The 14918-nt window shown below is 40.9% G+C and overlaps 1 protein-coding gene and 1 long non-coding RNA gene across 8 annotated transcripts in view; one reads left to right on the forward strand and one right to left on the reverse strand.

The window, feature by feature from the left end:
- Positions 1-14918, forward strand: part of ANO6 (anoctamin 6) — a 186073-nt gene that overhangs the window by 155141 nt on the left and 16014 nt on the right. For all 5 annotated transcript variants that reach the window (XM_088026014.1, XM_088026012.1, XM_028123129.2 and 2 more), the window contains 4 exons: positions 3284-3509; positions 4561-4730; positions 4930-5027; positions 11006-11136. In XM_088026014.1, the coding sequence (XP_087882140.1) occupies positions 3284-3509; positions 4561-4730; positions 4930-5027; positions 11006-11136 (625 nt within the window). The remainder of the gene's footprint in view (positions 1-3283; positions 3510-4560; positions 4731-4929; positions 5028-11005; positions 11137-14918) is intronic.
- LOC114224097 (uncharacterized) overlaps positions 1-14918 on the reverse strand; it is a 90042-nt gene that overhangs the window by 8360 nt on the left and 66764 nt on the right. For all 3 annotated transcript variants that reach the window (XR_015768843.1, XR_003612315.2, XR_015768842.1), the window contains one exon: positions 5554-5643. This is a non-coding gene — a long non-coding RNA (uncharacterized LOC114224097). The remainder of the gene's footprint in view (positions 1-5553; positions 5644-14918) is intronic.

Raw genomic sequence — 14918 nt, forward strand, 5'->3', positions numbered from 1 at the left:
CGTAAGAAGTCCAGATCACTTGTAAGGTAACACCAAAAATCTCAAGAGCTAAGGAGGCAGAGAACAGGAACACCCTTTCATAAAAGAAAAAATACCCTGGCAAATGTCAGAGCTCAATACTAATTAAATCAGCGCCCATTTAAATGAGATACAGTGTTTCACCTCTCAAGTGAGAAGGCTTAGTGTTTGTGAGGATGAAGTGCAGTGATCAGCTACTCTCCTACCTAGGCTTTGAGAATTTTAAGCTGCTGTGGACTTCTTAGAAAGCAGTTTGGTAGTAAGTCTCATGAGTCACAAATATTCATGTGCTTTAATCTACTAATTCAGCTTTTAAAAACCTTTAATAAGGAAGTATTTCAAAATGGTAAGAAAAGTCAGTAAAGATTTAGTCATATATATTTATTACAAATATATACATTTATTTATGTGTATGCATTATTATATATAAGAACATCTCAGCCAAAATATCCTACTTCTAATCCTTCATACAGTAGAATATGGTATAGCAATGAGAAAGTATGTTCGTGAAAATATTTTATGACATGTAAAAATGTTATGGTTATGATAGGCTTAAGGAAAGGATAAAATATGTAACATGATCTTTAATATGCAAACAGTGCATAATTCTGAAGGAATTATGCCCACATATAGATAGTACATAGATTTTTTCTCTTTATTTTTTATTCTTTATTTTTATTAGTTAGGAGTCGTTCAGTTGTACGTGATGGAAAATCTCCAACAACAAAGTGAGGGTGGGTAGCATTTATTGGTTCCTGTAACTAAAAATCCCAGGTCTGAAGTATGGCTTCCATGAAGGATAGATAACTGCAGCCCAGATGACACCATGGGCTGTGTGTTTTGTTCTGCCTTCATTCTGTGTCCAGTGATCTCCTGGCTTTGTGGTTGTAGGCACTACCTTATGGTCTCAAAATGGCCTCAGGATTCCAGATTTCACATCACATGCAAGCCAAGAGAGGTTTCTGTTAGCGGCTTTCTCTATTGACAGAGCAAACTTCTCTTTCCCATAGACACTAGCAGATCTCTCCTCACATCCCACTGGCTCTTAGTAAGTTATTTGTCAGTCCTTGAATCAGTTGCTGAGGCCAAGAGGATGAGATACCCGTTTTTCTCAAACCCATCAGGATATACCTGTAAAGCCGGGTGAGCAGGGGGACAATCCAGCTCAAACCATAGGACTGAAAATGAAGGAGAGGTTATTCCCCCAAAGCAAAATCTGGGTCTTCTTCTAAGACTGGGAACAGATCCAAGGCAGCAAAAGTAACTAGTGTCCACTATGGAGTAATTTCAAATGTTCTATGATCATATATTACAGTTATAATCAGAAAAGATTCATAAGGAAGTTGAGAATGAAAATCTTCCTCCCGGGAAGAAATATTGAACCTACCAAGTGCCCCGAAGAAGTATGGAAACATACTAAGTTTGTAAAAGCTCTGAAATGAGTTAGAAATCATTTCCTGACCCATGGAGGAGGTAGTGCCATGTAGACTCTGAAGTCTCCCAAGTACCTCAGTTCTTTCAGTTACTAGTTTCTTAATTTGGGTCCAAGTCTTAATCTCCATGGCTCTTTTTTCCGCTGTAAAAGATACTATACTACCTATCTCATAGGGCTGATGTTGAGGATTTTAAAAATATGTGTGTGCTGAGGTGAAGAGTAAGCATTTAAAGAATCTCAACTATTATAATTACTTAGTAATTTAAAAAATTATTATGGAGATTTTTAAAAAAATATGTATGATTTAAATGGCCTATATTTGTTGTGCTCAGAGAGGAAGGCTGGACATACCTTCTCGAATATATTTTCTCTGCCTGGGCTAATTTTCACATGTACTCACGCACACAAACATGTCATTCCTTTCACAAGTATTAAGCCCTAACTGTGAAGGGAAGGAGATAATGAGAGAAATTAGAAGGGGAAATATCATGCCTTCTCTACACACTGATGGCTTTTAAAAGTAAGAAAAGCATCTTGTTAACACTTCAGTCACCATATTCACAGCTACCATTTATATAGTACTTTTCATGTGCCTGGGCTTAACGTTCTAAGTGTTTTTACCTGGAGTAACTCATTAAATCCTCCCAACAATTCTGTAAGTTAGTTCCCAATAGGATCCCTCACTATATGGGCAAAGAAATTGAAGCCCCAAAGGTTAAATAATTTGCACAAGGTCCTACAGCTCGAGGCAGAGCTGGGCTTCCAATGCAGGAACCTGGCTCCGGGGCCCCACCTGAAATCTCCACAGGTGGAAACCAGCCTCCCTCTGTTGCTGTAAACAACACAGCGTGATTTGCTTGGCCCTGAAATGCACATTGTCCGTAGCTTTTCTCTCTGGTAGCAGTCATCACAAGCAGTTGGGCACATCGACTGCATGCTTTGGAGTAAGTCCAAGAAAGTAGATGTAGGGAAAACAGTTTAAAAAGGGTACCCTTCGGTGTGCATTACTCAGGGGTGGGAGAAAACCTGCCTAGCGAGGAAGTGACATCCTACCACCTACATACAAACTGGGCTTCAGACGCGTCCCCCCCACCGCCCCCCCACTGACATGGGTCTGTGCCGGCAAAAATACAGCAGATTAGTGAAATGAATCTTGTGCACATGCAGGTATGAATCACTGCCCATTTCAGATCTTAAGATCTAAGGGTGAAAAGTGTGTGAAGCTTTCATCAGCCGATACCTGCTGTCCTCTCCAAATTCCCTCCGGGCACGTCTGTAGCCTCCCTCTTCCTGTTCAGAATCTCACCTCGTGCAGGTGACTAAGACAGAAGCTAGCACCTACTGACCCTTGAACCAGCGCTAGGTTCTCTGTTGGAAGGAAATATGTCCCCTTAATGGATGATAACTAAGCAAAAACTTTAATGCATACCCTACAGGATGCCGTAACTCTAGGAGAGATGTTTTCACAGGTTCTGCTATTCTGCTTTTTCTTCATTTGAAGATACTTTTTTTTTTTTTAATCTTTTTTAGAGCAGGTTGGGGTTTGCAGCCAAACTGCACAGAAAGTACAGGCTTCCCATGTATTCTTCCCTCCCTATGCAGTTTCTCCCATTGTTAACATTTTCCCTCAGTGGATACACTCTCTTCTGACCTCCATCATTCCTTTCCCTTTTTTGAAATTTAACATGACCAATTTCCACCTTTCTCGTGGCAGTTCTGTGAGTCCCCGTCACTTCACACATGCACCTTGTCCATTCACACAGAGGGGTGCATTTTGAAATGTAAAAATACTACTCGTGAAGCTCATATTGCTGTTTATTGTGCTTCCAGATCCTGTTGATCATTGCTTCCGTTATTGGGATCATTGTCTACAGGCTCTCAGTGTTCATTGTGTTTTCTACCAAACTTCCCGAGACCTTAAATGGGACAGACTCAATCCAGAAGTACCTGACTCCACAGACAGCCACGTCTATCACAGCTTCCCTCATCAGCTTTGTCATCATCATGATTCTGAACATCATATATGAAAAAGTAGCCATCATGATTACGAATTTTGGTAAGGTCCTATTATAGCTTAGGTCATTTGTAAGACATTTTTAGAACCTGGTGAAAAAGAGAGTCTGTCTCTTTTAGGCATTTCAATTTCGGTATGTTACAAATTTTAGAAAATTTCAAGTGTAAACATATTTTATCTAACCTGTGTGGGAAATGAATTATCTACAGCTTTGCATTAGCAAAAGGGACAAAGCAAAGACAATCATTATAATGTCCAAGCTCTGTGTAAACAGATCAGCGCTGAATAATATTTTCAATTACGTTAGATCACGTACCCTATTGTTGAAAGTAAATAGTCTCCTTATTGCAAATAAGTGGAATAGGGTCATGGTTCCAGTGGCAAATATGCTCCTCTTTTGCTGAGAGGACAAGTAATCACACTGTTGCGTGGCTTCCCCCCATGCTGTTCATATTAATATAGCTATGTTCTCATCAGCTCCCGCTTTTGTAATAAATGTTTCTCTCTCCCTGGCTTGTATCCCAGGCAGCTGCTTAGCGGTCAGAGTTAAGCGCTCCCCACATGCTGCATATGCCTGGGTCATTGTCCGAATGGTCTGCTCAGTGGTCATCTTCTGAAAATGATCAGACTGATTTAAATTCTAAACTAGAAGGATGACCTGTTTTGTCTTCTCCAAATGCTTATAACTAGTTCCCCCTTGTTTTGTTTGTTTCAACAGTCCTATCTTGTTGCAATCCAGGAAGACAAGAGAGTATCATTTAGCAGGCTGTTCACAAATAATTTTTTTGTCCACTTAGACCTGAGAGAGCACAGCCTTGTCCATTTGGTAACACTGGGCTCGTAAATTTTAAGGAATCCTTGAATATTTTTGCCATATGGGATATTGTATTTTTGGCGGAAGGGGGAGGGGGGACTCATAACAATGTGTAAACTTGGAGTTAACACAGTAGCTATATTAAGAAATTCAAAACAGCTTAAACGGAAACAGTGTGAATTGTATTTTTTTAAAACATGTTAACTCATGTATCAGTGTCTTTGATTAGGATCTCAAAGCTGTTCACAATTTTAAAATCTTACCTTTATTTAACTACAGAACTCCCAAGGACCCAGACTGATTATGAGAACAGCCTGACCATGAAGATGTTCTTATTCCAGTTTGTCAACTACTATTCTTCATGCTTCTACATCGCATTCTTTAAGGGCAAATTTGTAGGTTATCCAGGAGACCCAGTCTATTGGCTGGGAAAATACAGAAATGAAGAGGTACGAACTTAGAATTGGGTTCTCTTGACAATTTAAGCTGCTTCATGTTTTCTCCCAGGTGCCCAATGAAGAGTTTCTTCACTGTATATTGAGATTTTCACCTCAACAGAATAAATATCAGCAAAAAGTAAAATTAATGACTCAATTTCATGTTAGACCCATCTAGAATTTAAATGGGATTTTCTTTGTAATATTCCAGTGTGACCCAGGTGGCTGTCTCCTTGAACTGACAACACAGCTGACGATAATCATGGGAGGCAAAGCAATCTGGAATAACATACAAGAGGTGTTACTTCCGTGAGTATGAAGTTGTATGATCTTGGGGCTATGACTGGGGAGAGAACAGCCCACCCATCCAAATCATTTGCCTGTGTGTTCACACAGCTGCATGCCCCCCTCTAAAATAGAGTAAACTCTATTTATTAAAGGTCTCCAGACAAGATGGTCCAACCAACGGTGTAAATATATCCAGTGTTTAATAATTATGTTACAAAGAAAAAAATTTTATATTTAACTTAAATCACCATCTGCTACAGTTTATGCCTATTAGCCCATTGTTGGTAGCAGACTGATCCTAGTTCTTGGAGAGATGACCTTTGTTGGGGCTGTGAACTAAATATTTCTCCAACTTCTCATGACTTTCTCCTCCCTTATAGTATGCTTTAAAAAATCAAGAGTAGTAATTTGTTGAGTTCCTAGTATGTGCCAGTCACCGTATTAAGTGCTTGATAGATCTCTCTCATTTAATCTTTCAGACAATCCTTATTTTTATCTCCCTTATACAAATGAAGATTCTGTGGCTTAAAGCAGTTAAATGACTTACCCATGTTCTCATTATCCATAAGAGGCTACTGTGGGATTCAAATCCAAGATCCCAGGACTCCAAACCCATGTGCTTTCAACAAGAAAGGTCCTAAGGCACAAGATTACATAATGTTTTAAGAGATAATCGTCTAAAATAATAACCACAAATGTTTTGACTTCCTCTTCTTTCCCTAAGAAATGAGAGTGTCACATGTTAGCCAAAGTCACACTGTCCTTTTAAATCTTCACTTAAGCCCTATCCTATATCAAAGTGAATAGTCCAGTGCTGTCTCAATTTCTGCACATTTTCAGGGGGCTTATTATATTCCTTTTTTATTGCTGCCGAACAGATTACCACCAACCTAATGGTAATGGGACGACAATGGAAAAAAAAAAACACAAAAGAACACAGATTCATTATCTTACAGTTCTAGAAGTCACAAGTCTGACACAGGTTTCAGTGGGCTAAAGTCAAGGTGTTGGCAGGGGCCAGATCCCTTTCAGAAGCCTCTGAGATGAATCTGTTTCTTTGCCTTTTCTAGCTTCTAGGAGCTGTCCATATTCCATGGTTTATGGCTTCTTTTCTCATCTCAAAGCCAGCAGTGTGGCTGTGTGTCTGACTTCTGTCATCCCATCCCCCTAGCTCTGTCCCTCCCTCTCTCTTCCCCTTTGATTGACCCTGGTGACTACATTCGGCCCACCTGGATGATCCAGGAAAATCTCTCTTAATGTCAGCTGATTTGCAACTTAATTCTGCCTTAACCATGTAACGTAACATATTCATATGTTCTGGGGAGTGGGATGTGGATATCTGTTGGGGGACCATTTTTCTGACTACCCCACATACCTTGTCAAGATAATTTCTGGCTCTGAGTTTCTGTTCTCACAAAACTTTTGATGTCTCCCCTGTGTTGCCTCCCACATCTATACTTTCTGCTTATGCCAACCCAAATGCCAGTTGTGGCCTCTCTCCTCAGTGTCCTCCAAAAGCACTCACACAGGCAGCCTTTACTGACATTTGGGACATGGAGCCAGAAACCCAAACAACTTTAATTTTGAAATTAAAACCCCCCATCTTTTAAAAGTCTTTCCTCCCGCTATATATAACTGGATTTTTTTTTTTTTCCTATCACCCTTCTTTGTAAGCTCCAGACTCTGCTGCCTGTCTTTCCCCCTCTCTTTTTTTCTCCTCCTTCCCCTGGCTTCTCCTCTCTCTTCCCTGTTACCAGGTTCCTGTTCCTTCTCTTTGCGGAGCATTTAACCTCTTTTTTTTCTTCCCTGTCTTTGTAGAGCAGAGACCTCTGGGTTTCCATGTGCCCTTCCATGTTTCTTTACCAGGCTTTATCCTCCACCTTCAATGTAAGCTGTCAGGGTCTATCTCTAAACAGACACTCCTCCTCCCTACCAGCTCTCTCCTCACCTCTCCCCACCTCATAAAAAAATGGATTCTGATCTTAGCTGTAAAATTAATGCTTTGGGGCCTTACTAGGCAGTAAACAACCCTTACCTTCACTGAGTTCATATTCACATTTTTCCAAATGAGTAGAAGTAGGTCATGCACAAATACTGGATATGAAAATAAATATATCAAATAGAGGAAAGGCTTAACTCAGATTAGTAAAAAGAATTTTTCTGAAGGAAGTAGGCTGTTATTTAAACTAAATTTTGAGGACTAATTGGTTGTCAGTGAGCTATTTTCTGATTTTAAAAAAATAGTGGCTCTTGGTTGGGGGGGAGCATATATTTCTTAAACTGGTACTGAGAAATTCGTATGAAATGAAACTTGTTCACATGAAATATTTAAAAATAAAGGATGTATGTAGTATCCATGGTCTGTTTATACTTGCACTTCAAGTGAGGCCATTGTTGCAAAATTTTAGTAAGCTAAGCTTTTTGTTCAGCTATTTCTACCCCTGGCCTAAAATACTTAGGGGCAGTACATTGTGAATTATCTTCCCCTTGTCTGAAAACTGGGAATGCGAAATTTTAGCCACTTTAGAGAGTGACTCGGGCTCTTCTCAATCACTCTTCATTGGGCTAGGTGCCACTTTCCTTCTTACTATTTCCACACAAAGTGAAAGAGCAGTTACTCTTGCTTCCCAAAACTGCCCCCACCCCAAAAATACACAGGAAGGGAGAGAAAAGCCATGTAAGTCAGTAGCTGTTTTCACACCATTTAAATATGTCAGAAGGAACATAATGAAATGAATGTCACCATAAACTTGCCGCCTTCCACCCCCACCCCACTTGAGATCCTCAGTGTCGATTCCTGGAGCGAATGAAGAAGCACCTCTTGCACTGTGACCCCGGTTCCCTTTGGGGTCCCCCTGGCACCTAAATCAGTACCTAGGATTTAGCAGACACTCCCCAGCACCAGTCGAGTGAATGAGTGAGCCATAGGCTTCAAATACATAACATCAGCAAAGTAACACAATTGTTTGTTGGACCCAGAGAACAAGCTCAGAGCCCTTTGTCCATCCCAGCCTCACTTAGTATTTTGATATTTGAGGCATTCCCCGGAATTTTATTCTGTGCTTGACAAAAGGCTAATACCATTGCTGCATGGAGCCACTCACTCTGGAGAAGTTTTTATGATAAAATGTTAAGGAACATAATTATAGTTAAATATCCAAAGTACCAATAGCATTGTTCTTTGGTATTTAGATAATGGATGGCTATAATTTTAATCCATTATATGTTTTCTGTATTTTTCACAATGGGTATGCACTACTTACAGTAAACTATTATAAGAGAAAATACCCTTCTCAAGATCTGATTTGGCTAGAGGATGAACCAAAGACATACGATAAGAGAACCCTAAATACAGCTATCCCTCACTATCCACACTGACCCTTTACTTTCAGGAACAGTAAAATAGAGTCAGATAGTGAAGGATGCTTGTATTCAAAATTAGCAAGTGGGAATACTGTGGAATATTCTTAAATAGAAATGGTGATTATCTGTAGCATGTGGATTACATATGATAATGAAGAAACAAGGAGAAAATGAGGTATAAAGTGTTTTATACCATGCTTTACACATAATAAGGACTTAGGGAAGGGTAACTTTTTACAGTTACAGTTACAGTTACAACTTTTATTGCTAGTATGCATGGTAAGTTCCTAAGAAGACTATTTTGTAACCCCTGCTAGAGGGAGGAAGCTTCCAACCGTGGCCACGGGTATCTGGTATCTGAATTTTTAAAAAGTTCTCTAGGTGATTCTCATGTGCAGTCAAGATTGATATCTCTGCACTAGATTCATAACCCACTAGAAAACCCAAAAGACTGAGGACAGTGATGAATGGATGACAGCCCAAGATTTCCTACTACAGATAAGTGGTTCAACTCAGGAAGACTGAACAAGAGGCTCAGAGTCTGTAGCTCAGAAAAGAAAGCTAGTCAGAAAGACTTCTAATATGACCTATTATGGGTGAAGGAAGGCAGAACAGTACCAGAAGGAAGCGCGAGATGAGTTGGTCATGCAAGTGGTTGCCAGGACAGAAGTTTCATCCTCAGTCCAAATTGTAATGGATTTGGAGCCCCTATAGTAAAAGAATGCTTCTCTGGGCCATGAGGATTCTGTCCAGAGGCTGAGGCTGGAAGTGTGAGGCAGAGCAAAAAAATACAAAACAAAACAACAGAAACCAGGAATCTCGAGTTTGGTTGTCATGAAGGGTGATGGATGATGCCACCTGTGTCACAAGGCCCCCATCAAGTTCCAGCCTTGCCTTAGACTTGACTGATTACAGAGCTTTGGGATGGGGCATAGGAAGTAACACTAGCAACAAGCATTGCGGGTCCTTCTAAGTGCTGAAGTGAGATCCACCCATCAAGACAGCATTGGGTGTCCCCAGGCCAAGATTCCAAGTCACTGAGGCCATGTTTACCATCAGCCTCAGCCAGTTAGCCTGTATTGGTCAAAAGAAAATCCTGTGAAGGGGGTTTTGATGTGTTAGAAAATGTGCTAAATACTTTATCTGTTCTGAATCATTTAATCCTGACAGAAACCCTTGTTAGTATAGGCTTTATCACCTGATTTTATTTGAATTTGACGCAAGTCAGATAGTAAGCAATGAAGTGTGGATTCAGATTCAGGGGTGTCTGAGGCCGTGTCCCCTCCACTTTCCACAGCCTCCTGCTGTGTCCCTAATGTCACAGAAGAGAAAGAAGTGGGGCAAGATCGTGAAGCCAGGGGCTTGTTCTGTTGTAGAGCAGTCTCCCCCTCGTGAACCTTGGGGAGTGGTCAGTAAAGGGACCCCAGAGACCAGTAGGACACTTAGCATGACAGGCTATTTGTAATTCATCTCTCCGGGCGGGGGTGCATGTGCAACCTCGAGAGTTGTCTTTACAGGAGGGTGAAGCTTCTCATTATCCAAATTTGAAAATCTGTACAAGCATGTTCTTGAATCATCCAAAGCTTAGCCCAGATGTTTGTATTTGAAGTTGTTTGCTGCTGTTGTGCCCCTTATGGTGAGTTCCACAAGGAAACCACAAGCTAGCTGTTGCCTGAGGGGACAACGGTTCTTTAGACTACAGGTGCACACTTCATTTCACTGCCAACTTCAATTTCTTTTCAGGAAAAATTGCCATAAAAGGTGGGGGGGGGCACATTTATCTGGAGGCATTGAGAAAGAAAATAACATGAGACAACAGACGATTCTGTGGGGCTGGTGTCCGACAGAGCAGAGCACTGGGCATTTTCACTACCCAGGTTCTTGACTTATTCAGCTTAAAATATGGTCTTGGACCTGTTTCATCTAAAATAAAAATATATCCCCATTTCCCCATTCTCTCAGAAACCTTTAATGGCTCGCTGCTTCCCCCGGAGTAAAAAATGCCCGAATCATCACAGTGGTCTCTCTTAGGCTCCCCACTGCTCAGAACTGCCAGAGTGGTTTCCTTCTAGCCCAGGACCACACCAGGCTCCTTGCAGTGCTCCTGCCCCTGGGGCTCCGTAGTCACTCTCTCCCTCTACCTCCTTCATATTTGTTTTCAAATGTCACTCCTCCTGAGCCCTTCCCTGCCACTGCCCCACTCCCCGTACCACAAACGCAGACCATCTCCATTCCTTGCTCTGCCTCATTCTTCTCCATGGCATGGTCACCAGCTCACATACCGTGTCTGTCTGTATTTCATTTTCTCTGGTGATTTCGTACTGGAAAGACCATTTTGGATAATAGCAGCCAAATGGGGCGGGAGGGGAACTAAAGTTAATCAAATGAGAGAAACTATTTCTAAAAACTAACTGCCATATGAAAAGGAGCTGGGTGAAAAAACGGTAGCAGTTACAATTTTAATAAAACCTGGTAATAATAGTTTTTCAAAATATTTGGGGATAGGGAGGCAGAAATAAAGAGAAATTTAGCATGAAAACAAGCAATTAATTTCTTGGGAAGATTGTGTGTTTAGCTTGAGATATCTGCAAAATAATTTGATAATATTCTAATTTATAGTTTGATCTTTTTGGCAGCTGGGTCAAGAACCTAATTGGACGATGTCGCACAGTTTCCAGAGCAGAAAAAATAACCCCGCGATGGGAACAAGACTACCACCTGCAGCTCATGGGCAAACTGGGATTGTTTTATGAATATCTTGAAATGAGTAAGTCCTTAGTGAAGTTTTAGGTGACATAAATTATATTGGAACATGTTTTGGATCCCAAATAATTACCTGGCTTATTGAAACAAAGAAAGACGTGCTTTTCTCCACTAGATAAAATGACACAATCAGGCTTTCAAATAAGGTGACTCTACCCAGTGCGCTCTACCCATGCTGTCTGAGAATGAACTCAGAACTATTATTAGAGGTGATTCAGCTTGGGCTGGAGTCCACGCCGGCACAGCTGTTGGCGGATACACTTCTGAATGAGTCATTTGATCCAGCCTGGACCGAGAGCCTGTAGGAGCATGCTGTTTGGAGGCAGGAAAGATCACAGGCTTCCCCTTTCACACCTCCCACCTGCTTTTGACAGTGTATCTCTTTCTCCTGGCCCATCATTTTTGCATGGTTGCTTGAGTGACCTCATGGCTAATCACTGGCTTGAATTTAGAACTCACATTTTGCTGGTTTGGAATTAAGATTTAGGACAGGTCCCTTCTTTCTTGAATGCCTTTGTCCGTTTGTGCAGTATTTGCTTGGGCTCTGTTTCTCTTCTGTTGGACTTGATTCGGAGCTCTTGGGTGCCTTTAAATGGACACCTCTCAAAAACATTTCCAGAGGAAACACTGTCTTTTCTATTATGCATGACACACTTGTATCTAATAGAAGGCTTACTATTTACTCATTTTGTATCTGTGCCCTTTCAGCTAACCATGGCACTGAATTACAATTTTTTTAAGCTTAGGAGAATAGAAAACACACATTTTGGTTGACAGGCCTTGCTTTTATGCAGAGGAGTTTGTGTGTTTGCAAAGATACCTCTTTGTGGTTCCTGTTTACAAGTCTGCAGATAGAGGATGGTTTTATTAAATCATGTTCTATATATAAAATAATTGCTTTTAAAAATATACATTATACATGGAAACACATCTGCTTCCTTCAGTGAGTGAAAGGTTCATCTTGTAGCTTCTTCAGTCAACAACACTTTGCAGCCTGGAGTTTGATTTGAATTTCATGTTTGCTTTTGTTATGTTACATGACCAGGTTCGATTAAGGGTATAGCTTCAGTACATAATGTAGAAGCTATATTTATTTATTTATTCTGTTTATTTTCAAAAGGACTGCAAGACAATTACCTCTGATTCCAAAATGAGTCATTACTGTAAATATTTTTTATTGGAGCTATTACCAGCATTAATAACAACAACATTCTGGGGCAGAATATCATTTGTTATTTTAGCACCAAAAATATATCTTGGAAAAAGTTATTTTTCTGTAGTTGACTAGTCAAATAAATAGTGTTGCGAGAAGTTATAGGAAAAGGTTGTGCTTTGGGGAGAAGTTGGCATGACTTTTAGAATTTCATAGTCTCATTAAAATAATTACCAACAAAGTAATTCCTACAAGAAAGGATGGAATAACAACTGTTACAGATATTTTTTTAGATTATTACATTGTTTTCCTACTAATACCTAATGAATTAGAAAAATTGATCTGTTTCTGATCTGTATTCAACACCAGAGTGAAATCTACTTTTTGTTATTTTACTTTTTGGGAGATAGAATTGCCAAGTGCTTTTTGAATTATTTTTGTTCCTCCAAAATAAATATAGAGTGCCTCCAGTGATGGTCTCATCACCACAACTCCCTCCTTCTGGTTTTCCCCCCATATTCATGAATGGCACCGCCATCTACTGTTTTAATTATGCCTCCTAGCTGCTGAAGGGAACCATCTTCCGGCAGAAAACCCTGGAGTCTTGTACCCAGCCACCAGCTCTGTTCCCCTCTGCCCAGTGGCGGGGATAGAACTCCCCTCTGCCTGAAACACCCTTCCCTGCTTCTCTACCTGAGGAACTCCTTTCAAGCCTCAGCAGTAACCCTCAACTTTTCACACAGATTCGCTGCTCTTTTCTCTAGGCATTAACAGCACTTAATTCCTGCCTTGATGGCATCTGACTGTATGTATTCCTGTCCCCCTGGCTAGACGGATTCCCCCCAAGGAGGCTACCAGGACCTCTGCATCTTTAAGCCCTCAGCTGGAGCACCACTGTCTGGACCTCATACTCATAAATATTTAAGTGACCTAAGCTTGGAGTTTCAACACACACATACAGTTGTTTGTTGAGTTTACATTAACATTGTCCCCACCATCCCAGTGAAGTTCTTTATGGCACGTTTTTTGGGTTTTATTTTTGAGTGAAATTTCTACTTTATTTATGTCCACCATCCTTGGAGATTATTAAAGTAACCCTGGTGTGTTAACCAAAATTGCCTCCCCAGGTGTATGTTCCTAACTTCTGAGAATTCAGACACAGGTTATAGAGAAAGAGCCTGTCAGACTAAATCTGGAAGCCATAAAATACCTTGTGCTTCTAGCATGACACAACATAGACACCAGTCTCTTGAGAACTTAGTGATGGCTTCCCAGGGGGCAGGTGCCACAAATTAAATGCAGTAAAGTGATGGAGCGGGCCCTGTTTTTCTCTGTCCTTGCCTCTTCTCCCCTTCCTAACTTGACCTCACTGTCCTCCATCTCCAAGTTAAGTTTTAAAAAGATCTAGTAAAACAATGACCCTCATCTATTATTTTCTCCATTTAATTTACTATAATTAATATCAATACTTCTTCAGCATCTTCTCATGCCCGCCCCTTTTCCTGTCTCTCCAGTGCTAACCCCAGCTAAACACCCCCTACACTCTCCAGGACTCAGGCCTGTCTTCCCCCACTCCCTCACCTCTACTGTTTCTGCCCACCACCTACATTGATATTTCCTCATCTTTGCAGGCCTCCTCTCTTTTTACTCATTCATTCATTCATCCAATAAACATTTTTGGAGCACCTGGAATGCCAAATACTGTATTGATTGGTGGCGATATCAACATAAGGAAGACAGGGTGCCTGCCCTCAGAGAGCCAAGGGAGGGGTGGTGAATACCTGGCAGATTGTTAAGAAGGTGAATGAAGATCAGACTTCCTAGAGCAGGTGATATTTGAACTGGATTTTGAAGGATGGATGGAAGTTGTCTACCTAAAGCATGGTAAAGGGAGAATAGACATTTCATGCAGAGAGGTAGACCCATTTAAAAGTACCAGGGCATGTAACAGCTTGGCCAGTTCAAAGAGTGGCAAGTAAACAAAGTATGGTGAGAACAAAGGATCCAAAGGTGGGAATATCAGGTAAGCAAGGGCTATGTCCTAACGGGTCTTGTGTGCTTAGCCAGGGGATTAGAACTTATTTTTTTTAAGATTTTATTTATGTGACAGAGAGAGAGAGAGAGAGAGAGAGAGCGTGCACACACACAAGCAGGGGGAGCGATGCAGGACTTGTTCCCAGGACCCTGGGATCATGACCTGAGCTGAAGGCAGACGCTTAACCGACTGAGCCACCCAGGAGTCCCTAGAACCTAACCTTAATGAACTTATCCTTACGCACTGGAATATTTATAAGCAAGAGAATTACATAATGTTTATGTTGAAAAAGATCAGATCATTCTGCTGCAGAATGGAAGATATTTGGAAGGAAAAGGATATTATGGGAGGTTACACCAGGTAACCTACACTACTTGGTAATCCCCACACCTAAATAGAGGCAGCAGGCATAGGAATAGAGATCAGGGAGACAGATTTGATACGTGTTAAAGAGAGGACTAGTATAGCAGGTGAGGAATAGAATTGTTGAGATAATTTCCAGGAGCTTGAATATGAGAAGAGCTGGTTTCAAGAAAATGGTTAGGCATTGGATATTTTTGAGTGTGAGGGGGTCTGTGAGACCTGTCCATAGAAACAT

The sequence above is a fragment of the Eumetopias jubatus genome, unplaced genomic scaffold (genome assembly GCF_037043125.1).
Source record: "Eumetopias jubatus isolate StellerSeaLion01/CBP00866 unplaced genomic scaffold, mEumJub1_p1.0 scaffold_8, whole genome shotgun sequence".
Lineage (NCBI taxonomy): Eukaryota > Metazoa > Chordata > Mammalia > Carnivora > Otariidae > Eumetopias > Eumetopias jubatus.